Genomic DNA, 27,287 nt, shown 5'->3' with positions numbered 1-27,287 from the left:
CAGGAGAGGTACTTACGGGATGTAGGCAGTGCTGCAGACTGAGTGATTCCCGTGTCCTCTCTCCCGGTTCCCTTTGTGGTCTCATTTATACAATTGAGCAGCTGCAGCCTGCCCTCTAAAGACAACTTCTACTACTTCCTACACTACACTACAACACCTTACACTTTTACACTCTTCAAATCAAAATTTAATAATGGCTTCACCACGCCCTGCCTCGGAGTCCCCTCTGGGAGGGGACCATAAATGTCCCCAGGTCGGACTGCCCTCTGCTGTCGACCTTGGGTGTCTTGACACTTCATCTAATACTTTCACTATCAATTTCTGCAACATTCGTGGCCTTCGTTCTAATTTTCAATCTGTGGAACACCACCTCTCCTCTACTAAACCTCATCTTCTTCCTAACTGAAACACAGTTGTCTGTGACTACTGACAGCAGCCCTTTTCTGTTCCCTCCTACTTGCTCTATCCTCATTTTCAATCCAAAGCTGGATGTTGCGCATACGTGCGTAACGACACCACTTGCTCTCGTGCCCACAATCTTGAATCTTCAGAATTTTCTACCATCTGGCTAAGACTTCAATGTCACTCTCTAACTAAATTCATCTGTGCTGTATACCTCTCACCTAATTCCTCTGACTATGTAAAATTCTTTGACTATTTGACTTCCAAGGTGGAGCACATCTTATCTCACTTTCCTTTGCTGAGATCTCCATTTTAGATTTCAATGTTCACCACCAGCTTTGGCTTTCATCTTCTTTCACTGACCAACCTGGTGAACAAACCTTCAACTTTGCTATCCTTCATGACCTAGAGCAGCTAGTGAAGTTCCCTACCCGTATTCCTGACCGCCTTGGAGACACGCCCAACATTCTTGATCTTTTCCTAACCTCCAACCCTTCTGCTTACTCTGTTAAACTTTCCTCTCCGTTGGGCTCCTCCGACCACAATCTAATTTCCGTTACCAGTTCTATCACTCCAGTGCAGCCTCAGGACCCGCCTAAGCGGAGGTGCTTCTGGCATTTTAACTCTGCTAAGTGGGAGGAACTAAGGCAGTACTATTCTGATTTCCTTGGGATGATTATTGTTTTCATGTCAGAGATCCTTCTCTTTGTGCCGAGCGCATAACAGAGGTGATTATCTCTGGCATGGAGCTATACATTCCTCATACTTTCTCTAACCCTAAAGCTAAAAAGCCTTGGTTTAACTCTGCTTGTTCTCGTGCTGTCAATGATAGAGAGGCGGCTCACAAACGGTTCCGTAGCCATCCAACTGCTGAAACTCATGCCCTATATATTTCTGCCCGTAATCATGCCAAATCTATTCTCCAACTTACTAAAACTCTTTCATCAATAGAAAATGTCAAAGTCTTTCCAATTCTAACTCCTCTCGAGATTTCTGGCATCTAGCCAATAATATCTCTAACAACTTTACTTCTTCGTCTTTCCCTCCTTTACTTCATCCAGATGGCTCTACAGCTGTCTCTTCTTTTCTAAAGCTGAACTCTTCGCTCAAACCTTTGCTACCAACTCAACTTTGGATGATTCTGGGCATATTCCTCCTACTCCTCCACCCTCTGACTACTTCATCCCTAAAATTAAAATTCTTTATAAAGACGTTTTCCTGGCCCTCTCTGGCCTTGATTCTCGGAAGGCTTACGGTCCGGATGGAGTCCCTCCTGTTGTTCTCAAAACTGTGCTTCCGAACTCGCTCACTGCCTGGTCAAACTCTTTCATCTGTGTCTCTACTTCTATTTATCCTTCTTGCTGGAAGTTTGCTCACATTCAACCTGTCCCTAAAAAGGTGACCACTCCAATCCTTCTAACTACCGCCCTATAGCTTTGATTTCCTGCCTTTCTAAAGCCTTTGAGTCTATCCTTAATAGGAAGATAATGAGGCATCTATCAGCTCACAACCTTCTCTCTGATTGCCAGTATGGTTTCCGTAAAGGCAGATCTACTGGTGATCTTCTTACTTTCCTAACTGAATCTTGGTCATCCTCTTTAGGGACTTCGGTGAAACCTTTGCTGTCGGCCTTGACATATCGAAAGCCTTCGATAGAGTCTGGCACAAATCTTTAATTTCTAAACTACCCTCCTACGGATTCTATCCTTCTCTGTACCTTCATCTCCAGTTTCCTTTCCGATCGTTCTATTGCTGCTGTAGTAGACGGTCACTGTTCTTCCCTAAAACTATCAACAGTGGTGTTCCACAGGGTTCTGTCCTATCACCCACTCTCTTTCTATTATTCATCAATGATCTCCTAAATCTGACTCAATGCCCTATCCACTCCTATGCTGATGATACCACCTGCATTATTCAACAGCGTTCAACAGACGCCCAACCCAACAACAATTAAATGACTCAAGGCGAGATGCTATAGGACGCCTAACTTCTGATCTTTCACTTGTTTCTGATTGGGGCAGAGAAAACCTGGTTTTGTTCAATGCCTCAAAACTCAATTTCTACAACTATCTACTCGACATAACCTTCCAGACAACTATCCTCTCTTCTTCAATAACACTCAACTTCCCTCTCCTCTACATTAAACACACTCGGTCTATCCTTCACTAAAAATCTAAACTGGAAATTTCACATCTCTACTCTTGCTAAATCAGCTTCCAAGAAGTTAGGTGTCCTATGGCGTCTTCGTCCATTTTTCTCTCCTCCCAGCTGCTTGCTCTGTACAAGGGCCTTATCCGCCCGTGTATGGAGTATGGCTCTCATGTCTGGGGATCCACACACAGCTTTACTAAACAAGGTGGAATCTAAAGCTTTTCGTCTTATCAACTCTTCTCCTCTAACTGACTGTCTTGATTCTTTAAGTCACCGCCGCAATGTTGCATCTTTATCTGTCTTCTACCGCTGTTTTCATGCTGTCTGCTCTTCTGAACTTGCTAACTGCATGCCTTCCCCTCCTGCGGCCTCGCTGCACAAGACTCTCTACTTCTTCTCATCCCTATTCTGTCCATCTTCCTAATGCAAGAGTTAACCAGTATCTTCACTCCTTCATTCCCTACACTGGTAAACTCTGGAACTCTCTACCTGTGTCTGTATTTCCACCTGCCTATGACTTAAACTCTTTCAAAAGAGGAGTGTCAAGACACCTCTTACGTTAACTGGACCCTCCTTTTAGATTTTTTGTTTTTCTCTTTCTACTTTCCTCTTAACAGGGCCTGGCAACCAGCGGGATTTTTTTTTTCCAACACTTTGTTTTCCCTTGGCCAGTGCCCTTGTAATGTCCTTGCGTTGACCACTTCCACGTCTAAACTATTCCATGCTTCCACCCTTCTATGAGGGAAGCTATATTTTTCACATCTCTCCTATAAGTGGCCATTTTAGTTTTTTCCCATGCCCTCTCGACATTCTTCCATTCCACATACACAGATCTTCCCTATCCATTTTTCCATGCCAATCATCACTCTGTATATTGCTATCAGGTCTCCCTTTCTCTTCTGTTTTCCAGGGTTGGAAGTTGCATTCTTTTCAGTCTGTCTTCATAAGTCAAATCTCTTAAGTCAGGCACCATTTTCGTTGCAGCCCTCTGTACTTTCTCTAGTTTCCTTATGTGTTTCTTTAAGTTCGAGCCCACTGTATTGTTGCATATTCAAGCCTCGGTCTTATCATTGCAGTAATTATTTTCTTCATCATTTCTTCATCTAAATATACGAACGCCACTCTTATGTTCCTCAATAAGTTCAATACTTCTCCAATTATTTTGTTTATATGTCTCTCTGGCGATAGGTCATTGGTAATTGTCACCCCAAGGTCTTTTTCTTCATGACTGGTTTTATGTCTTCATTTCCTATCTTGTACATACTCCTGATTCTTCTTTCACTCTTGCCAAACTCTATTTTCTTGCATTTTGTCGTGTTGAACTCCATTTGCCATGTACAGCTCCATTTCCATATTCTGTCCAAGTCTTCCTGGAGTAGTTCGCAATCTTTGTCACATCTCACTTTTCTTAACAATTTTGCATCGCCTGCAAATAGGCTCACATAACTGGACACCCCATCCACCATGTCATTTATGTAGACCGCGAACATTACTGGTGCCAACACTGATCCCTGTGGAACTCCACTCTCCACCAATCCCCATTCTGATGGTCTGTCCTTAATTATTGTTCTCATTTCTCTTCCTACCAAAAGTCTTCCATCCATTTTAGTAAACTGCCATGCACTCCTCCTACCATTTCAAGTTTCCAGATCAGTCTCTGGTGTGGTACCTTATCAAAGGCCTTTTTAAATCCAGATATATTCCATCAGCCCAACCATCTCTTTCCTGTATTACATCTATCACCCTCGAATAGTAACATATCAGGTTTGTCGTGCATGAACGCCCTTTTCTAAAACCAAATTGACACTCACAAAGTATGTCATTTTTCTCCAAGAAGTCTGTCCATCTATTCTTCACCACCCTCTCACACATCTTAGCTACCACACTTGTAAGTGACACTGGTCTATAGTTCAATGGGTCTCTCTTGTTACCTGATTTATAGATTGGGACAATGTTAGCTCTTTTCCAGTCTTGGGGCACTACACCTTCCCTTAATGAGGCATCAATTACTTCACAAACTTTTTCTGCCAATTGCTCCCTGCATTCTCTTAAAATCCATCCTGATACCCCATCAGGTCCCACAGCTTTTCTCACTTCTAAACTCCCCATCATGTTCTTGATCTCCTCCACAGTTACTTGAAACTCCTTCATAATCCCTTTCTGTTCCATTACCAGTGGTTTGTCAAAAGCAGTCTCCTTTGTGAATACCTTCCGAAAGCATCCATTCATAGCCTCTGCCATTTCCTGGGATCTTCACTGCATACTCCATTTACTTCTAAACTTTCAATACTTTCTCTATTTTTGATGTTGTTGTTCACATGTCTGTAAAAAGCCTTGGTTGGTCTTTACATTTATCAATTATATCCTTTTCTTGTTTCTTTCTTTCTTCTCTTCTAATCAACACATATTCATTTCTTGCTCTTTTGTAACTTTCCCACTGCTTAATCCGTCTTTTCCTTCTCCACCTCTTCCATGCATCCTCTTTTCTTGTTCTAGCCTTTTCACATCTATCGTTAAACCAGTCCTGCTTTCCAACTTCTCTATGTTGTCTTATTGGTACAAATTTTTCTCACCTTCTTTGTATATTTTTATAAATTCCTTCCACTTTTCATTTGCTCCTTAGCACTCTTGAATTTCATCCAATTTGTCTCTTGAAAGAATTTCTTTAGGTTTCCAAAATCTGTCTTGGCATAATTCCATCTTCCCACTTTATATTCTTCATTTCTTCTAGATTTCTCTTCATCTATCACCTTGAACTCCAAAACTGCATGATCACTCTTTGCTAAAGGGCACTCCACCCTCATCTCCTCAATGACCATTGGCTCTGTACTAAAGACCAAGTCCAGTCTTGACGATGCTCCCTCTCCTCCAAACCTAGTATCTTCTTTGACCCACTGAGTTAACACATTTTCCATTGCCAGTGTCAATAGTGTATTTCCCCATGTTGTCTCTGATCCTTCCATTGACCAGTCCTCCCAACACACCTCTTTACAATTAAAATCTCCCATCATTATAGTTCGTTCACAGCCACCCAACATTTCTTCCAGACATGTTCCTGTATCACTTATCATTTCTTCATATTCCTGTACTGACCATGCATTTGTCTTAGGTGGTACGTACACCACTATGTAGTGCCTCTTTTTCCTTCATTAGTTTCTGCTCTGATCTTTAGCACTTCTGCCTTTCCCATACCTTTTTCACTTGATCCACCTTTATATCTTTTTAACCAGCAACATCACTCCTCCTCCCATCTTACCTACTCTATTTCTTTTCCAAACATTATATTTCCTTCTCCAACCATCATCAGGTCTTCTCCTCTCTCAGTTTTGTTTCAGTAAGACCCACAATATCTGGGTTCTTGTCCTCAAGTAATCGTTGAGTTCTAAAATCCCGATATCACTCCATTTATGTTGGAATACATTACATTTCGCTCATATGTAAGTTTCTTTAGTCCTTTCTTGCTGTACTTTTCTGGGTTATGAACCACTTCCTCAGTCTCATATCCAAGATTCTCCAGAAAACTCTTTCTTCTCCTCTTCTGTCCTCTCTTCATTTTTTTCAAAGCCTCCTTTCTCAACTCATTTAACATTTCTCTTTCCTTTTCACCGAGATCTCTTCTCAACCAAATCTTCCTTGTTGTTTCCTGCTGGGCTAGCCTCCATGACTTCTCCACCAATTCATCTACATCCTTTTGTGACTTAAGTTTGATTCTTATTGGCCTCATACCTTCTCTTGTGAACTTTCCAATTCTATGGAAGTCCTCTATTTCTTGTACTAGGTCTTTTCCTCCTCCTGCACCACATTAATGATATTATTTATCACCTTTTTATGTTTTTCTCTCTCCATTTTACTTGGTGTCTTATCCTCCTCCACACCAAATATCACCACACATCTCTTTTTGTCTACAGTTTCCCTCACCAATGTCTCATTTGACTTAATAACCTTCACCACTTTCTCAGCTATCTTCTCTTCTATGATCTGTTGATCTATAATTTCAGCAAGGCCCAAAGTTTTCTCCCAGACTCTTTGATTTCCTTTTCCAGACTTGCAACTTTGTAATTTACCTCCTTTCTTTCCACTTCCTGACTTTTTTCCATTCAGCCTGCTTCTCCATCACTTTTCCTAGAGATTCTCCACATTTTCGCAATTCACTTTAATTAGCTTAACTTCCTCTTTCAGTGCTTCATTTTCCTTCTTCATATCGGCACAGTCTTTCTTTACATTGTCATAACTCGTTTCCAGGCCCCATACTTTTCAAACAGTTTTTCAATTTTACCTTCTAACTCCAGAATTTTCTTCACATAAGCGCTCTTCTCCATTATTCCTTGAAACCCTGTGAAGTCTGATTCATCTTTCGAGTTCACGGCCGCCATGTTGCAGATGTAAACAAACCAGCTGATGGCTCAAACGCAGGCTACAGTTTATATTTACCTTCACTGGACATTATTTTGCTAATCAACAGTTAACATGACTATATGGAGACGGGACAAACATTACCAGCTCCTTTCCCACCTTGGTTACTCTTAGGCAATGGTAACTGTAGAATTAGAGATGATTGCTCTGGAGCTCAGCGACCACCTCCGCCATCGACTATGTCCCGTGTGTGTGTGTGTGTGTGTGTGTGTCAAATGTTACAAGGCGGACGCATGTAACTTATCTTTTGAGAAATAAAAGATATGGAGAGGAGGAAAGGGAGATGGAGAGAGAGAGAGAGAGAGAGAGAGAGAGAGAGAGAGAGAGAGAGATGGGAACAGTCTATGCCATTGGGTAATTTTAGACACAAGGCGGGATGCATGTAGCTTATCTTTAGTGATTGGTGGAGACAAGGATGGTGGGAGGAGCACTAGGATTTCAAAGACAGCATACGGTGTGTGTAGTTGGTATCCAACACATTATACGGACAACTAAACTGAAGAAAGCTCAGAAAGAAATATGACGCCACGTGCCACCATATTTGCTACTGGGGCTTCATGACGCCTACATAGGCGTCACCGTATTGAAGGGATTAAAGTAGGGGAAATGACTATAATAATCGGCAGTACAAAGATACTAGAAATGAATATACAGTAATACTCCGCTTAACGAACAGGATAAGGGGTGTCAAAGCTGTTCGTAGAGCGGAAATTCGTTAAGCAGACGTAATTTTTCCATAGGAAATAATGGAAATAGGGGGGATGTGTTCTGGGCTGGTCCCCAACATACCACACGGGTTGAAAAAAAAAAAAAATAAATAAATATATATATATATATATATATATATATATATATATATATATATATATATATATATATATATATATATTAGCTTTTTACAAGCCTTGCCCCAAGAAAGGATTGTTTTGTAATGCATAAAGTGAAATCTTACATGAAATACCAAAAAATAAAGCAGAGATGATGAGATCGGCCACAGACGGCGGAGACTCCTGTGACTTGGCCGCTTCTTCTTCTTCTTTTTATTTATACCATGTAGGCTTTTCACGGGAATTTATGGGCAATGAGTGTGCATAGTTTTAAAGAGAAATTGGATAAGTGTAGATATGGAGACAGGGCCACACGAGCATAAACCCCAGGCCCTGTAAAACTACAACTAGGTAAATACACACAGCGTAGCCTTCGTGCCGTTCACATGCAGCTGAGCAGCTCGCAGAGAATAACAACAAAAGGAGTTAGAGACTGGCCTAGACATATGTACAGGGGTGGTGGGGGCTATAGGTTCTCCTTTCTCCAAATTAAATAAGTGTTGGATCATATAAACGGAAAGAATAACGAGAGAATGATGGAACAGAGTAGTGCTGCCAAGGATTTCTCAGGATTCAGGGATGAATGAGGTAATATGAGAAGGCTAATCAACGTAGAAAGGGAATTAAGGTACAGGCAACCCCCGCTTAACGAAGGTTCACACAACAAAATTTCGCTACAATGAAGGTTTCCTTTTTACTACCATTTGCTCGTTTAATGAACACCAAACTCGCTTTAACGAAATTTTATCCAGGTCATTTTTTCCAAGTTTGAAAGCCCTGCCATATCACGCAAGCTGACAGGCTTTTGAATACACCAGCACCTATCGTGGACAACACGTGCACCACTCACTCCCTTAGTTCAAAACAATAACAGCGTCAGCAGCAGCTCCTCTTCACTCGCTCTACATGCCACCAAAACGCCCTGCAATGTCGCCTAGCATTGCTAAGAAAACCAGGAAGTCTCTTACTCTCAAAGTGAAGCTGGATATTATTCACAGACACGAGAGAGGCAAGAAAATTAATAGCATTGCTTCCCACCATGGCTTGACTCCATCTACTGTCTACCATTTTGAAGTCAGCAGACTCTATTAAGAAGGCTGGAGAGTTCATATCTTTCTTGCAAGCTAAAAGAACCTCCTGAACTCGTGACTCTGTAATGGATAAAATGGAAAGCCTTGTGGAAATGTGGTACATAAGTTTTGTATGTGATACAATGATGCGCCCTTTGTTTACATTCCACAGGTTGCCAGCTAGTGTATTTCCTGCTCCACTCTCCCTCCCTTCATAAATTTAAGATCATCAACATTATAAAGTTACTTACATACATTAGTGTACATTATAATGAGTTAGTCTTAAATTAAACTGCTTAAATGTTTAACTTCATAATTTTTACTTTCATTAAACCTTTTACTGTACTATGATGCACTCTCGCTTTGTTTACTCTCAATGGAAGCTCAAGTCAGGTGATGTCAAGCCTAATGGACAAACAGGACAGACTGATAGTGGAAAACACAGACCTGAAATTAAGATTAACAGATTGTGAGAAGGTCAATGCAATAAATCAGGAATTGAAAGAGGAGATACAAGAAATAAAGAAACAAAATGATGTACTAAAAGCCACATGCCAAGATTACGAAAGTTCCTTAAGGAGCTTGCATGTTAAAGTACAGGACGGGATTGTGGACAGGACAGAAGGTGGATTAGGGGAAAACAAGCTGAAGGAACTAAGAAATGAATGGAAACAGGAACAAGAAGAGGAAAAAGTTAAAATTTCAGAAGTTGTAAAGAGATAAATTCAGAACACAAAAGTCGCTGTAATTGAAGTTATTAAAGAGAAAGAAGACCTAGTGCGGGATACTTTGGACAAGAAAAAATGCTTCGTGATTTTTGGAATGAAGAAAAAGAAAAATCCAAATAAGTTCACAAGATAATGTGAAGAGAGAGAATTGGCCAAAACTGTTATCAAACAAGTACAAGACAGTGCACAAGAATTAGACCAAGGGGTGGAGGAAGTGATTAGGCTAGGAAGATACAGTGAAGGAGGTAGGAGACCAGTGAAAGTGAAAATGAGATCCCAAGTGGCTGTAGAAGAAATTATGGCTAGGAAAGGGAAGCTAGCCAATGATGTTGAACACAAGGATATATGGATAAAAAGAGATGAACTTAGAGGAAAGGGAAAAGGAGAAAGTGCTAAGAAGTGAAACTAAGAAAAAAAAGAATTTTTACTGAAGGGTTCTGGATATGAGACTAAAGAAGTAGTACCTAAGGAAGAAAGAGCAGGTTGTGGAGGCGGCAAGAAATTAATAGTGACTTATACTAATATAGATAGGTTGTTATCAAGCTATTGGAAGTTGGGGATTATTTGAAAGAGAAAAAGCTGGATGTAATGTGCATCGTTGAAGCAAAACTAAGAGGAGGGATCAATGTCAACTTTAAAGAGGAGGGATATAATACCTGGAGGAGAGACAGGAAGGATAAATAGGGAGGAGGTGTGCTAATAATGGTTCGTGTTAATATATGTGTGGAGGATGTGCAGTATGGTGAGGACAAAGTGGAAGTAATGGGAGTAACAATCAAAACAGAAGATTTGAAGAGGAAAATTATAGTTACATATGTTCCACCAAAGACTAGTACATGGGGAACAGAAGAACATAAAGATATGCAAAGAGAAGTGATAAAGTGCCTAGATAACATGATAAGAAGAAATAGAAGAATACTTTTAGTTGGAGACTTTAACAGTAAAAAAGTAAACTGAAGAGAGATGGAAGTAATGGATAATGCTGGGTAGTGGAGCGAGAAAGTGTTGCAGTTGACTATGGTTAATGCAATACACCAGTGGGTGGAGGAGTCAACAAGGTATATGGGGGAAAAAGAACTATCGTTGCTTGATCTACTTTTCACAAAGATACCAGAACCTCCTCCAATCGTACAATACCATAGTCAAGTGGGGAGAAGTGATCGTGTGACATTAGAGATGCAAATTCTGGAGGAAGATGAGATAAGTTACAGAGAGGACTATAAAGGAGAGAGATTAAATTATGCAAGAGTGGATTTTGAGAAATAAAGGATCTATTTTGCTGATATTGAGTGGAGCAATATTATGTACAGAAAGACAGTACAAGGGAAATATGACATATTCTTACAGAAATATAATGAAGGAGTAAAAAAGTTTGTTCCTGTTTAGAGAGTTCAGAAAAAAATACATACATACATTACAAGGGCACTGGCCAAGGAAAACAAAGTGTTGGAAAAAAAAATCCCGCTGGTTGCCAGGCCCTGTTAAGAGGAAAGTAGGAGAAAGAGAAAAAACAAAAAAATCTAAAAGGAGGGTCCAGTTAACGTAAGAGGTGTCTTGACACTCCTCTTTTGAAAGAGTTTAAGTCATAGGCAGGTGGAAATACAGACACAGGTAGAGAGTTCCAGAGTTTACCAGTGTAGGGAATGAAGGAGTAGTCCAATGCTAGATGCATACAAGCAAAAAAGGCAAAAGATAAAGGGTGGAAGAAACTTATAAAGCAGAGAAATGACTATAACAGACAGCAGTACAAAGATGCTAGAAATGAATATATTAGAATAAGGAGAGAGGAAGAAAGAAACTTTGAGAAAGATGTAGTGAATAAAAGCAAAGATGAACCCAAACTTTTCTAAAAGTTTATAAACAGCAAAACAAAGAATAAGGAAACAATTGAAAAAATAATTAAAGAAGGGAAGACGTACCAAACAGAGAAGGAAATGTGTGAAATAATGAATGAGAGCTTCAAAACGGTGTTCATTGCAGAAGATGATTTCACAGAACTTAATAGGACATGGCATTACCAAGGATTACAGGAGACCACAGTGCACAAAGAGGATATTGGAAGATAATTGGATAAGTTGGAAGTCAGAAAAGCAATGGGGCCAGATGGTGTATCAGGATGGGTATTAAAAAATGTAAAGAGAAACTACTGAATCCAATTTGGGAAATTATAATAAGTTCAATAAATGAAGGGAAAGTTCCACTTGAATGGAAGAGAGCCAATGTAATTCCGATATTTAAAGGAGGAAAGGCAACTGAACTACTAAATTACAGACCAGTGTCACAAGTGTCTTAGGTAAGTTACGTGAAATAATTATCAAAGAAAAATGGGTTAAATTTCTAGAAGAGGAGCAAATCATACTGAACAGATAATTTGGGTTCAGGACAGTGCTATCATGTGTATCAAACTTGTTAAGCTTCTACTCAAGAGTTATAGCAGGACTTGAAAGCAGAGATGAATGGGTAGACACAGTATACCTGGATATTAAAAAGGTTTTTGATAAAGTCCCTCATGAAAGACTACTTTTGAAACTAGAGAACATAGGAGGACTGCGAGGAACTTTGCTCGAATGGAAAAGAGATTATTTGAATAATAGAGAAATGAGAACTGTGATCAGAGATACATACTCAACTTGGGGTAAAATAACGAGCAGAGTGCCACAAGGGTCAGTGTTAGCCGCTATTGTGTTTCAGATTTATGTAAACAACATTCACGTTGGAATAAACAAATATATGAATTTATTTGTCGATGATGCAAAGCTGCTAAGAGTTATCAAAAACCAGAGAAGACTGTCTGTTGTTGCAGGAAGATATAAACAAGAACTATGAGTGGAGCAGGAAGTGTAATTTGGAGTTTAATGCCAAAAAATGTCATATAATTGAACTAGGAAAGAGTAAGAGAAGACCGGTATGGAACTATTTGATGGGGGAGGAACAAATAATGAAGACTAAAGATGAAGAAGATCTGGATACAGGAAAATCTGAGCCTTGAAAAATACATTAGCAAGATATTTGGACTATCATATAAAATGTTGACTAATATAAGAGTGGCATTTCATTACATGGACAGATATGATGCAAAAAATCATCATAAGCATAATACGTCTAAAGCTGGCATATGCAGCAGTGGTATGGTCTCCGAACTCTAAAGAGGATACAAGAAAATTTGAAAGGATACAGAAGATTGCTACAAAGATGGTGCCGGAATTAAAGGATCTCACATATGAAGAATGACTGAAGGATATGGGACTGCCAACCTTACAAGATAGAAGAAAACATGGGGACCTAATAACAATATATAAGGTAGTAAATGATATTGAAAAGATAGACAATGAAGACCTACTGCTGTTGACAGAAAATGATGGAAGGACAAGAGGACATGTAAAGAAGATCAGGATGAGACAGTGTATGAAGGATATTGGAAAATACAGTTTTCCACACAGAACAGTGGAAAAACAGAATGTATTGGATAATGAATTTGTTACAGCACATAATGTGCATAACTTTAAGGAAAAATTAGTTAAATGGAGATATGGAGACAGGACACTATGAGCCCCGCTCAAATCCTGTGCAATACAACTTGGTAAATACACACACACACACACACACAGAAATACTGTATGTTAAGATACATATGTGCCACCAAAAACAAACTCATGGACTAACCAAGAATATAGAGACATGATAGATGACACAATAAGGAGTCTTACAAGAATCATTAAGGAAAGGAGAAAAGTGATATTGGTAGGAGATTTCAACTGTAAGGAGGTAGACTGGGAAAATTATGAAAGTGGTATGGGGGAAGATGCCTGGGGAGATAGATTCCTGAACCTAATGATAGATAATTTGATGGTCCAAAGAGTAAAGGAAAACACAAGATTCAGAGGAAACGATGAGCCGGCAAGATTAGACCTAGTTTTACAAGGGATATATCAATTAACGATGATATAAGATACAAGTGCCCATTGGGAAAGAGTGACCATGTAATATTAGAAATGGATATAGAAGAAGGAAAGGAAGATAGAGATGAATCATACAAAGGAGACCGATTAAATTACAGAAAGGCTGATATTGAGAATCTCAAGAACTATTTTAAAACGTAACTGGGAGGAGATGGAAAACTCATTAACGGTTCAAGAGAAATATAACTTATTTTTGGAAATATACAAAACTGGGGTCAGGGAATATGTCCCAAATATAGACCTAAAGAAGAAGGAAAGAAAGATTGGTTTAATGCAAGATGTGCTAGGGCAAAGGAGAAACGAGATGGAGCATGGAAAAGGTGGAGAAGAAACAGAAATCCAGAAAATAAGGAAAACTTCAAAACAGCAAGAAATGAATATGCTAAGGTGAGAAAGGAAGAAGAAAAGAACTATGAAAAGGACATTGTCGAAAAATGTAAGGAACAACCAAAATTGTTCTACAGATTCATAAATGGAAAAATAAGACAAAAAGAAACAATAGAAAGGTTAAAAGGAGAAAACAGAATGGTGGAAGACCCAAAAGCATGGCAGAACTGTTAAATAGTAAATTTCATGAGGTCTTTACTAAGGAATCCAAATTTGAAAGACCACAGGGTAATAGAGAGACTGTCTATATGAAAGAGATTAAAGTAACCAAGCTTGAAATAAAAAGTTGATGACGGAACTAGATGAGGAAAAGGCAATGGGACCGGATGAAGTCTCAGGCAGAATACTGAAAGAATGTAGGAAGAACTAGCAAGTCCAATATACAACATCATAAAATGCTCAATAGAAAATGGAACAGTGCCAGTGGAGTGGAAAAGAGCTGAGGTGGTTCCCATATATAAGAGCGGAAGGAAGGAAGAACCTTTAAATTACAGACCGGTATCACTAACTAGTGTAATATGCAAGATGTGTGAAAAGTAATAAAAAGCAATGGATTGAGTTTCTTGAAGACAACAAAATATTATCAAATAGCCAATTTGGTTTTAGAAAAGGTCGGTCATGTGTAACAAATTTATTGAGTTTCTACTCTAGAATAGTTGATAAAGTACAAGAGAGAGAGGATGGGTTGACTGTATTTATTTAGATCTAAAAAAGGCATTTGATAAAGTGCCACATGAAAGATTACTAGGGAAGTTAGAGGAGAAGGGTGGCTTAAAAGGAAGCACATTGAGATGGATGAAGAATTACTTAAGGGGGAGAGAAATAAGGACGATAGTTAAAGATATGAAGTGCAAGTGGAGAACAGTAGACAGCAGAGTGCCACAGGGTCAGTATTGGCGCCAATACTTTTTCTCGTATATATAAATGACATGCCAGAGGAGTGAACAGCTACATAAATCTGTTTGCGGATGATGCGAAACTGTGCAGAGTCATTAAACAAAAAGAGGATTGTGAAATACTACAGGAAGACTTAAACAAGATCTGGAAATGGAGCAAAAATGGAGATGGAATTCAATGTGACAAAAGCCATGTCATGGAAATGGGAAAAAGTGAAAGACGACCAGTGGGAATCTATAAGATGGGAGATGGAGTAGAACTAGAAAAAGTAAAAAAGGAAAAGGACTTGGGAGTGACAATGGAAGAAAATAATCAACCGGTAAGCCATATTGATAGAATTTTCAGAGAGACGTATAATTTGCTAAGGAATATTGGAGTAGCATTTCACTATATGGACAAGGAAATGATGAAGAAATTGATAAGTACTAAAATAAGACCTAGATTGGAATATGCAGGAGTTGTGTGGACTCCCATAAAAGAAACACATAAGAAAATTAGAGAGACTACAAAAATGGCTACAAGAATGGTTCCAGAATTTAAAGGGATGACATATGAGGAGAGACTAAAGGCTATGGATCTACCAACCTTAGAGCAGAGAAGAGAGAGAGGGGATCTGATACAAGTTTATAAATTGATTAACGGAATGGATGAAGTGGATAATGAGAAACTGATCCTGAGAGAAGAATATGACTTTAGAAGCACAAGATCGCATAGTAAGAAACTAAGGAAGGGACAATGTCTGAGAGACGTTAAAAAATTTAGTTTCCCGCAAAGATGTGTTGAGACTTGGAACAGTTTGAGTGAGGAAGTGGTGTCAGCAAAGAGTGTACATAGTTTTAAAGAAAAATTGGATAAGTGTAGATATGGAGACAGGACCACACGAGCATAAAGCCCAGGCCCTGTAAAACTACAACTAGGTAAATACACGCGTCGCCATCGCTGAGAGAGGACAGCTCGTCTCCGGCTGCGGACGGGAAGAAGGAAAATACCCGGGTAACTCTAAGTTAGTGTCCTGTTAATGTCTTACTGTCGCTTAGTGTTGAAAGTGAGGGATATGGAGAGTGATCCCTGAGAGGAGAGTGTGGGCGGTGATTGTTTTGGCCGTAATCACCTGACAATAACAAAAATGGCGTCTAGACAAGCCAGAGACTTTGAAGGTTTTATTACTACGCCAAAAGGACTGGAGAAACTAGATATGGATGCAAGAATCCAGGCACTGGAAAGTAAGTTCCTAAACATTTTGACCATAGAAGAAAAACTGGATAGAGTTCTATCCGAGAATGATTCGTTCAAAAAAGAGATCTATTTGTTAACGTTAGCGAATAAAGAGCTATTGAAGGAAAAAGTAGAGATGGAGAAAGAAAACCAACAATTAAGGAAACAATGTGAAGAGATGAAGGCTAAACTCATGGAAATGGAGATAAAAATATCCGAAGGGGAGTTGAGGAAGGAGGAATGCCTTAATCTAATTGATACCAGGATGAAAGAAGTGAACCATGAACATCAGGAGGTACAAAGGTCGTTTAGGGAGATAGTAAAAAAGCAGGAAGAGGAAAATAAAGGGATTACGCAGAGGGAAATGGTAAAGGCACTAAAGGAAAATGAGTATGTGGTGAGAGATATTGCTGAAAAGAAAAAATGTGTGATCATAATAGGATTGAGGGAGGTAACTAACAGGAACTGGCAGGCCAGGAGGGATAAGGAAAATGACAGGATTAAGTCTTTACTGAACAAGATCTCTGTGGAAGAAGAGGACCTATATGCTGAGGTAGAAGAAAGTGTGAGATTGGGAGCTTTTGAGGAAGGCAAGAATAGACCATTAAAATTGAAATTAAAGTCTCAGGTGGCAGCGGAGGCCTTGTTGAGGAGGGCTTGGAAACTTAAGGACTCTGAGGAAACCAAAACAATTTACATAAGAAGAAATATGTCACAGGATGAACGAATGAAAATGAAGGAGCTTGTAACTGAAGTGAAGGAGAGGAATGACGAAAGAACAGAGGAGGAAAAGACCAAGTTTTTTTGGAGGATGAGAAATGGGAGGCTAAAGAAGTGGTGGATATAACAGAAGGAATAGGCATTATATTGAAGAATGAGACTAGGAATGGAATAAAAGTGACTTACATGAACATAGATGGATTTCTGTCTAAGAGGCTAGAATGTATGGATTACCTAAGAAATAACGAACCGGACATAATGTGTGTAGTGGAAACAAAGCTAAGGCCCGAAATAAAGCTAGACTGGTTTGTTGTAAAACACTACAAAGTATGGAGAAATGATAGAAAAAATTATAGAAGTACATGAGACTTACCATAGGTCAGTTGAAATGTGCTTGATTTTACAAGCCACCGCTGCTGGAGAGAGCTTTCACATGAGATACGCAAAGATCAGGGTACCGGCAGACTTTAAAGAACTGAGAGCCACCCACATGCCACAAGGTCCCTAAAATGCCCGTCGGAAAGCTAAACCCCAAATTCAAAAGCCCATCTTTCCGAAGCGTGGGAGTGGAGGGCATGTGAAAGTTCTCCAGCAGCGGTGGCTTGCAAAAAATCAAGCACATTTCAACTGACCTATGGTAAGTCTCATGTACTTCTATAATTTTACTTCAGCAACCCACTGCCATTGCTGGAGAGGCTACACATGAGATTTTGAAGCCATGTGGGTGTACTCTCAGAACTACACAATACTTAACATTCTCCAAGTGAGTGATTGATAATTAAACAAACTAAATATGAATCCAAACTTCATTGTATGAAAAAATCCTCCTCCTTCCACAGATATGGCCCTTACAAAAAAACATATAGTATATGTATAAAAAACAAAATAAGTCAATTGAGTTCCAACGCAAATGAATAGAGAAACCTGCTAACGTTACAATACAGAATCCAGTATGGCCTCTTGAAAAGAATCTGAAACCTGAATGATCTCCTTATTATAGTGTTTAGCAAAGGTTGTCTCCTGAGTCCAACCTGCCTTAGATAAGATAATGGGAACTTGGGCGTCCATGGCTTTGGCCTTGGAAGCAGAGGCTGGTCGAACACTTCCAGCCGTGAATTTCTTAGAATTGATACCACAGTCGGCAAGGACAGTCTTAATCCACCTTGACACTGTATCTTTGGAAACACTTTTATGTGGCTTCACCAAACTGATGAGGAGTTTCCCATTATCCTTCCCAAATTCCTTTCTCAGATTCTCCGTTCTGTTAAGATATTCCTTCAAGGTATTTGTTACGTTCACCAGTTAAACTGGTAAGATTGGCATCGGGGAGCCGGTGAACAATAACAATAAAAAAAAAACACTGCAGGTTCAACTGGTGAGGAAATGCAAAGGGGGCACTTTAAAAAGCTATTTTAATAACCCATAATGATATTGACACACATAGATATAACATGAGACATGAAACACAGATATATAACATGAAACACAGGAAAATGACATACACATATACATATAACACAGTAATAAATACAACAATAAAGAACCCAACTTAATACCTAACAATAATCCTAATCCTATATAGAGGCAATGTGGAAAACACGGGACGAGGGGAAGTGATACTTATGCGGTGTCGCAGTGGTGAAGTGCTGGGTGATGGTTGATCCCACGGTAGACCCAAGAGGCATTGTGTTCACTGGTTGAGGCCTGGACCTCAACTTGCTTTTCAGAAAGCCAAGCTTAACACTTCCGGTTGAGTCGAATGGGGCCGCGTGAATCCAACTTCGGGACAGTAGCAGGGCTTCATGAAACGGTGACGTGGAGGGTTCATGAAGCAGTGGCGTGGAAGGTTCACGAGACGGTGACGTGGAAGGGGAGACGGAGAGGTGGCGAACGAGGTAACAAGCGGAGGAGGTGATGGTAGTGGAGTATGTTATGGGCGGGCCGTAACATTTCCTCCCCCCTAAGACCTCCGTAATGGGCTCATGAAGGAGGTGAGACGGGAGATCTTGATAAGGCGTCGGCGATGATGTTGTCCACCCCCTTGATATGGTGGACTTCCAAGTTGAAGGGTTGAGTTAACAAGGCCCACCTAAGAATGCGTTGGTTTCGGTTCTTCATGGCGTGAAGGAAGCCCAGAGGATTGTGATCGGTGAAGACCTTCGTAGTTTGAGGACCAGGATAAAGGTAGCACTCAAAACGTTGGAGCGCCAGGACGAGTGCCAGAGCCTCCTTCTCGATGGTGGAGTAGTTGAGTTGATGTTTTTTCAGCTTGGCGGAGTGATAGGCGATGGGATGGAGGATGCCGCTTGTAGGGTCCGTTTGTAGTAGGACAGCACCCATTCCAACTCCACTCGCGTCCACTTGTAGATGGAAGAGGCGGGAGTGATCTGGTTCCGAGGAGAGGAACGCCTTGAGGTGTTGGAAGGCTTGGTCACAGGTCGGGGTCCAGTGGAAGGGGACGGAAGTGCTGATAAGGTCCGTCAGGGGGGCGGCCAGGGTGGAGAAGTTCCTACAGAATCTTCTGTAGAAACCAGCCATCCCCAAGAACCTCATGAGAGCTTTCCTGGTGGTAGGGACAGGGAAGCCAAGGATGGCCTCCACGTTAGCTCTCTTGGGGCGAACCTTGCCCTTCCCCACCACATGTTCCAGGTAGACCACCATAGACTTCCCGAAGGTGGACTTGGCCAGGTTGATTGTAAGCCCGGTTTCCTGCAACCGACCCATCAGCCTCCGAAGACGGGTCAGATGTGTCGCCCAGTCGTCTGCAGTCACCACCAGGTCGTTCAGATATGCAGATGTTCCCTCCAAGTCCTGGGTGATGTAATTTATAGCCCTCTGGAAGGTGGCGGGAGCATTAGACAAGCCAAAGGGCATCACTGTGTATTGGTATAGTCCGAAGGGGGTGATGAAGGCGGATATTATTCGGGCCTCGTCCGAGAGGGGAATCTGGTAGTAACCTTTAAGTAAGTCTATACTGGTTACAAATTTGGCTACTCCTGTACTATCTATAAGGTCCTCTATCAAGGGCAATGGGTAGGAGTCTGGCACCGTCACTTTATTTAATTTCCTGTAGTTGGTGCAAAATCGACTACTACCATCTGGCTTAGATGTTAACAGGCAGGAGAAGCCCAGGAGATATACTAGGTTCTGCAAGGTGATGACAGAGCAGATAGTCTACCTCTTTTTTCATCAAGTCTCTTTTAATGGGTGAAATGTGATAGGCTGGTTGTCTTATAGGCTTGATGTCATTAGATATTAATGTTATGTCATGTTGGATAGTAGTACAAAGTCCTGGAAGGTCACCTGTGATTTCAGAAAAGTCTAGCAATAACTTTTAAGATCAGACTGTTGTGAAGGTGTTAAGGAAAGAAACACCTCATCAAGGTTGGACATGATTTGGCTGTTTGAGGCGTCCTTTAGGTGACGAGAAGAGGAATTCGATGTCGGACTCTTCCTCGGGGGCACAGGACCAGACTCCTTCCTACCAGACATACAGGTACAGTGCGAGACAAGTCGTCCTCTGGTTCTCGGGAGTGGTAAGGTTTCATTAGATTAATATGAACTAGTTGGGAATCCTTACGACGGTCAGGAGTGTGGACCACATAGTTTAATGGACTTAGTTTTGAGCCACAACATAAGGTCCCATGAACTTACTGTGAAGAGCATTGCCTGGAGTGGGGAGAAAAGTAAAACCTTGTCTTCTGGTTTGAAACTTCTCATGACAGATTTGGGAAGAGAATTCTGTTGCATTTTAGTTTGAGATTTGAGGAAGTTTGATTTAGCAAAAGATCTGACTTCACTGATTTTATTCTTAAGGTTACTGATGTAGTCAGACACACTGGGGCTTGAAGGAGTATTTTGAGTAAACCATTGATCCTTTAATATTTTGAGAGGCCCCCTGATCTGTCTACCATAGAGTAATTCAAAAGGGAGTAACCTAAAGAATCTTGAGGAGATTCTCTTAAAGCGAAGAGAAGGAAAGAAATACTTTCATCCCAGTCTCCTTGATGCTCCAAGCAATACTTCTTCATCATGGATTTTAATGTTTGGTGAAACCGCTCCAGACAGCCTTGGGATTGGTGGTGGTAAGCCGAGGAGGTAACATGGTCGATGTTTAGCTCATTCACTATCTGTTGGAAAAAATGGCTAGTGAAATTGCTACCCTTGTCAGGCTGAATTTGTTTTGGAATTCCTACCGAGGTGAAAAAATGTATTAGATGTTTTACAATGGTCTTTGATGTGATGTTCTTAAGAGGGAATGCTTCAGGGTACCTGGTAGTGGGATCCATGAGGGTTAACAAATACTGATTCCCTCATTTTCGAAGGGCTCCGTCTGAACTGGAATAGGATTCAGAGGAGCTGGCACAAGGCGTTCGTTAGGCTTACCCACAATTTGACATATGTGACATGTTTTTACATAGTGTGACACATCCTTTTTCATTCCTGGCCAAAAAAAATGTTGAAGAGCCTTCTTGTAGGTTTTTTGGATGCCTAGATGACCTGACAATCCATCATGAGCTAGTTCTATAATGGCTGGTCTTACAGACAAGGGGGATGACAACTTGATGTGTTTCTGACCAGGTGTCTAGTTGTTTCAGTTCAGGAGGTCTGTAGGCACGCATGAGGACTCCTTCCTGATAATAAAAACAAGGCAATTTAGACATATCCTTTGTCTCACTGGCAACATGTCTGATCTTAGCCAAAGTGAGATCCTGTTCCTGAGCATTAATCAAATTCTCCTTTGAAATGATGTTATTGTACAAGTTGTCAGTAGAGACAATCATTGGTGGAGGAGGTGATGAAAGGGCAGGGGACTTGGACTGAGACCTGGTGACTGCACACACTGGGAAGAAGTGAGGGGATGTTTCGTCCAGGCTCTTAGTGGGACTTTCTGTTAAGGGAGAATCAAGAATAATTAAGTTTGAAACAGCCAAGTTACCCGCAAGATCATTACCCAGTACAAGATGTACCCCCGGTACTGGCAGTTCACCAGGTTTAATGGCTACCACAACCTCTCCTGAAATGAACGGGCACTGTAAGCTAATATTAGCCAAGGGAAAGGAGAGCTGTGATTCGAGACCTGTAAGGATCACCTTCTCCCCAGTGAAAGCCTGTTTGATGTTAGGGATGACATCTTCCCTTAAGATGGATTGGGCAGCACCTGTATTACGCAGAACCTTGATATTTATTGCCTTGTCTTTATCATCAGTCAGGGACACTTTACCTTGATACATGTACGAGTCATAAAGTTCTAGAGGAGAGTTGACAGGGTTAGCTAGGGCCACTGGTTTCTTGTTCTCAAATGTGTTAGGTTTTAGGGGCCACAAAAGAAAGTTGACGTTGAGAGGCCTTGCAATTTGGGTGTCTACATTTTTGGATCGTGTGTCCTGGTTTCTTACAGTATGTACACCAGGGGGAATTATATGCATTTGGCGAGAATCCGGTCGGCTTACCACCCGCCCCCAAAACCTTCCCCAAAGGAGGACCTAACATTAGATAGTGAACCACGACCTCTACTACCCAGGGATCCCATCAACAAAGCAAACACATCAGCCACTTTAGCGGCAGACATAAGATCACTCTCTCCCCGTTCTTCCACATGCCTCAGAATATTAAAAGGTAACTTGTTCTTCCATTCTTCCAGGACCATTAGATTGAGCAACTCCGAAAAGGTGGTAATGTTAAGGGCGGCTAACCATTTCTTAAATTGTCTTAGTTTCTCACTAGCGAATTCAACATAGGTGTGAGACTCTGGTTTCACATACTTTCGAAACTGTTGTCTGTATCCATCAGAAGTGATAGAGTAGGCGTCTAGAATGTTACCTTTGATCTCTTCATATTCTACCTCATCACTAAGGCCGTTGTATACCCTATAAGCTTTTCCTACTAGCTTAGGGACAAGGAGAGACACCCACTGATCTTTGGGCCATTTATTCCTATTGGCAATGCTCTCAAAAGCGTGAAATGACCCGTCAACATCAGATTCATCAAAAGGGGGAACTAGCGGAGCATCTGTAGCAGGATTAAAGCTTGCTAACTTTTTCTTTATATCTATTTCTTCCCCTCTAAACTTAGCGTCATTTCGTAGGGCTAACTCCTGAATTTCTAACTCTTTCTCCTGCCTTCTAAGTTGTAACTGAAATTCTCTCTCTTCTTTTTTTTCCCATAGTTCTCTCTCTTTATCTTTATCTTCTTTTTCTGCCTGTAGTTGCATTTGTTTTTCATGCATCCAGTATTCTAGTTTAAGCTTCTCAATTTCCCATTGACTTATCCTACTCTTATCCTGTTCTTCCTGGGGACTGTGTATTATAGTCCTCATAGAGGCTGACATGGGAGTTAACTCTTCTATGGCATTTCCTAGCAACTGACCTTCTTGCACTAGATGTTCAACAACTACATTCTTAATGACCTCTTTAGTCATCTGAGATGTGATGGGAACATCAAAATGTTTAGCGATGGCTTTCCATTGGACCTTCTTGATATTAGCATCTTTAAGTTGTCCCAGAGAAGGGTCGGCACAAAAATCTTCAACATTAAACTGAGCGGAAGCCATATTAAATAGATGTTAAACCAAAAAAAAAAAAAAAAAAAAAATGATAAGCGAATTACTTAAGTGAGGAACTTGGCAGAGTGATAATAAAGGCAACCTTGGAAATTACCTAGATTATACTTAAGCAAACACTTATGAGTACAATCACTAATGAGGGGTAAACTAGAGAGTTACGGCATTAAGAGGGATCCGGATTACTCTAGTTACGAGACTTGAGAGTGAGGAGTGAATTGTACTGAGACTTGTTATTGATAAGGAGGCGGATTAGTCTGAGAGACTAGTTAAAATGGCCGATTCTAACTAGCGAGAAAATGATCCGCGAAGTGAGGGGATTGAGGGTTCGCATGAACATATGATGATCCCAACACTTGGATAACACTTATTACACACCTGCCTATGTGCAAAAAATAGAGATAAGTGCTATCGGTGAACACGCCTTTCTACCTGGTTTCTTGCTCTACCACTGCTATGCGATACCAATGAAAGTCACGAAGCACGTTTAACCCAAAAGGAGCCACTTGATCGCACAAAGGTAAATTTAAACTACACGCAGAGTAAGTCACAGAAAAAAAAACACATCAAAGTCACAACACCACAGAAACACAAGAAAAAATAATGTAATCACAGAAAAAAAAGTCACTGGAAAAATGAAACACTGAACATGGGTTATAATGGTCCTGTCACGGTCGCCAATTGTTACGTTCACCGGTTAAACTGGTAAGATTGGCATCGGGAGCCGTGAACAATAACAATAAAAAAAACACTGCAGGTTCAACTGGTGAGGAAATGCAAAGGGGGCACTTTAAAAAGCTATTTTAATAACCCATAATGATATTGACACACATAGATATAACATGAAACATGAAACACAGATATATAACATGAAACATAGGAAAATGACATACACATATACATATAACACAGTAATAAATACAACAATAGAGAACCCAACTTAATACCTAACAATAATCCTAATCCTATATAGAGGCAATGTGGAAAACACGGGACGAGGGGAAGTGATACTTATGCGGTGTCGCTGTGGTGAAGTGCTGGGTGATGGTTGATCCCACGGTAGACCCAAGAGGCGTTGTGTTCACTTGTTGAGGCCTGGACCTCAACTTGCTGAAAGCCACAACACTTCTGGTTGAGTCGAATGGGGCCGCGTGAATCCAACTTCGGGACAGTAGTGGGGCTTCATGAAACGGTGACGTGGAGGGTTCATGAAATGGTGGCGTGGAAGGTTCACGAGACGGTGACGTGGAAGGGGAGGCGGAGAGGTGGTGAACGAGGTAACAAGCGGAGGAGGTGATGGTAGTGGAGTATGTTACGGGCGGGCTGTAACAGTATTCACAACACAAATTCTAGAATCAGGTAAATAAGCATGAAACTTAAGCATTCTAACATTAAACTTAGGACGGCACTGCTTAATGTTGCCCCCTAACAAAAGAGATACAGAATTGTTGTCAACAATAGCATTGGAATACAATAATAAATGTAAGGTCTGTACTCTCGCAGCCTGAGTCAATGCCATAAGCATCACCAATTTCAAAGTTAAAGACTTCAAGGACATGTCTGGTAATAGGCCCATGAACCTCAGCTTCTGCAATACTGGCCGCACATCCCAAGTTTCAGCATACCTAGGGCAAGAGGGTCTCAAGTTAAACACACTACGCATAAACGTATTGATAAGTGGATGATTCCCAGCTCTACATCCTTCCAACATAATTCCTAAAGCAGAGAGAGCACCTCTTGCCGTGTTAACAGACTCATACCCCACCCCTCTATGAAATGTCTCCGAAAGAAAATTCAAAACATTAGTTACAGAGGGAGTAGAGGGATTGATATTCCATCTATCACAAAATGATGACCATCTGTTAATGTGTTGTCTATATTGTCGCATCGTACCTGGTCTCCACGATGCCATGATAATCTCTGTACCTTCTGACGATACACCTCTCCCTCTAAGTTGTTGCCTGACAAAAGACATGCCATCAATTGGGTGTGGGTCATAATCGGATGTTCTTCTGCTGATGAGGGATGTCCTAGTACATTCGTTTTCTGAGTGATGAGCCTGGGGGCCTTGACCAACATTTGCAGAAGAGGGCCCATCCAAGGTTGGGAAGTCCACATTGGAACAACAATCCACCCCTTTGCTCTCTCCTCCCTCATTTTCTGTAGACACCTAGTAATAAGAGAAAATGGTGAGAAAAGGCAAATCAGATTGAAACTGGCCCAATTTAATGTGAACGCATCCACATGCTCTGCTTCTGGATCAGGTGTCCACGAGCAAAAACAATCTATTTGCTTGTTTAAGCGAGAAGCAAATAAGTCAATGGAGGAGTTCCAAAACTACACACAACTCCTTAAAATCTTTGGATTAAGTTTCCATTCATGTCTGTCATTAAAATTACGAGAGGCTGTATCCGCCAACACATTCTTCTTTCCTGGTATGTGTGCACAAGTAATCCAGATGTCATTGGAAATACACCAATTCCAGATATAAATGCAGATAGAGTTACACACTAGTGATTTAGTTCCACCCATCTCATTAACATAAGCAATGGCTGTGGTATTATCACACATAACTTTAACATGGCAGCCTTTAAGCCATTTACCATTGGTGGAATGCTTTAATAAACAACCACCCCAACCTAAGTCTGAGGCATCAGTAAAAACTTCAACAGAAGGAGCAGGCCGAATAATTTTCCTAACTTGTGTCCCTACTTCCGAGATCCACCAACTCAGCTCCATTTTCATTTCCTTTGAGATAATCATAACTTTGTCAAAGTTACCCTTTTCCACCTTTAATGCAACAATTTTGACCCTTTGTAAAATTCTGTAATGAAGCTTACCTAATTCAACGGCCGGAATGGCAGCCACCAACATGCCAACTACCCGAGCTACTTCTCTGATCTTTGCCTTATTTCTACTGGCCAAGGATGAACAACTTTCCACAATCTTCTCCACTCTATGAGCAGGGAGTGTGACAGTCATGGCATCAGAATCGATGATGTTACCAAGATATTCTATGTGTTTCGTAGGCACCAAAACTGATTTTTCCACATTAATACAAAACCCAACATTTTGCAAAATCTCCACAGTATCCTTCAAACAAGCAACACAATCCTCAACTGAGTTGCTACACATAAGAGTATCATCTATAAAGGAAGTAATGGTGTAGCCTTTTAATCTCAAAAAAGAAAAAACTGGCTTCAAAAGTTTAGTGAAAAGACGAGGGACTGCAGAAACACCATTAGGAAGGCAAGTGAATTGGTATATCTTCCCTGCCCATTTAAAACAAAGATATTTTTGTTGCTCTTCTGCAATTTTGACTGAATAATAAGCATGCTTCAGATCAACAGAAGCCATGAAAGCACCTGAACTGATTAACCTAATTGCCTGCTCAAAATTTTCCATTTTGAAATGATTGTAATTCATGAATTTGTTGAGTTTCTTCAAATTAAGCACCATCCTATAGCCACCCTCTTTTTTCTCTCTCAAGAAAACTGGCGAAATAATCTGGCACACTTGTCTGTGAGTCTCCTTGATAATCTTCAAGCTCAACAATTTATTTATTTCATTAGTCATAATAACTTTCTCCTCATCACTAAATCTGTATTCCACTTCCTCAGAAAATAAATGAGTAATGTTCTGTTCATCAATCTCAAGATGGCAATGTTTAACAATGTCCAAAATGAAAGGATCACTAGTAAGTTTGCACCACTCATCAATAAACTTGTGAAGCTGACCCGCTTCAAATTCATGCCTTACCTGAATTACTGCCGGGGATTGTAGTGTCCCCGGCCCCTTGAGTTTTTTTTTAAGAGGAGTTCCCTCTGAGATAAGAAGGGCAGCTGTCCCCTCTGGTGGCAGGTTTGTGTAAACCGTACGGTTTAAACTGGGTTAACATACCCCGGAAAACTGGCTTCCCAAAGAAACCACGTTGCTTGCCACCACTAATCTTCCCA

At 40.7% G+C, this 27,287-nt stretch overlaps 2 protein-coding genes across 2 annotated transcripts in view; one reads left to right on the top strand and one right to left on the bottom strand.

The window, feature by feature from the left end:
* LOC123498629 (BSD domain-containing protein 1-like) overlaps positions 1-27,287 on the top strand; it is a 227,137-nt gene that overhangs the window by 183,987 nt on the left and 15,863 nt on the right.
* On the bottom strand, positions 17,431-27,239 carry LOC123498630. Its single transcript, XM_045245926.1, has 3 exons — positions 27,091-27,239; positions 24,667-25,501; positions 17,431-18,055 (listed from the first exon to the last, which is right to left on the bottom strand). The coding sequence occupies exons 2-3, from the start codon at positions 25,304-25,306 to the stop codon at positions 17,703-17,705; spliced, it is 993 nt and encodes a 330-aa protein (XP_045101861.1). The 5' UTR covers positions 25,307-25,501; positions 27,091-27,239; the 3' UTR covers positions 17,431-17,702.

The sequence above is a fragment of the Portunus trituberculatus genome, chromosome 48, assembly GCF_017591435.1.
Source record: "Portunus trituberculatus isolate SZX2019 chromosome 48, ASM1759143v1, whole genome shotgun sequence".
NCBI lineage: Eukaryota > Metazoa > Arthropoda > Malacostraca > Decapoda > Portunidae > Portunus > Portunus trituberculatus.
The sequence above is the reverse complement of the archived record's forward strand: the minus strand, read 5'-3'. Positions and strand labels throughout refer to the sequence as shown.

Coding starts and splice junctions, on each gene's coding strand:
- LOC123498630 (XM_045245926.1), bottom strand. CDS start 25,306: ATGTCTTTTGTCAGGCAACAACTTAGAGGGAGAGGTGTATCGTCAGAA. Junction 18,056..24,666: donor TTCTAGAATTTGTGTTGTGA/ATACTGTTACAG, acceptor TGAACGTAACAA/ATACCTTGAAGGAATATCTT.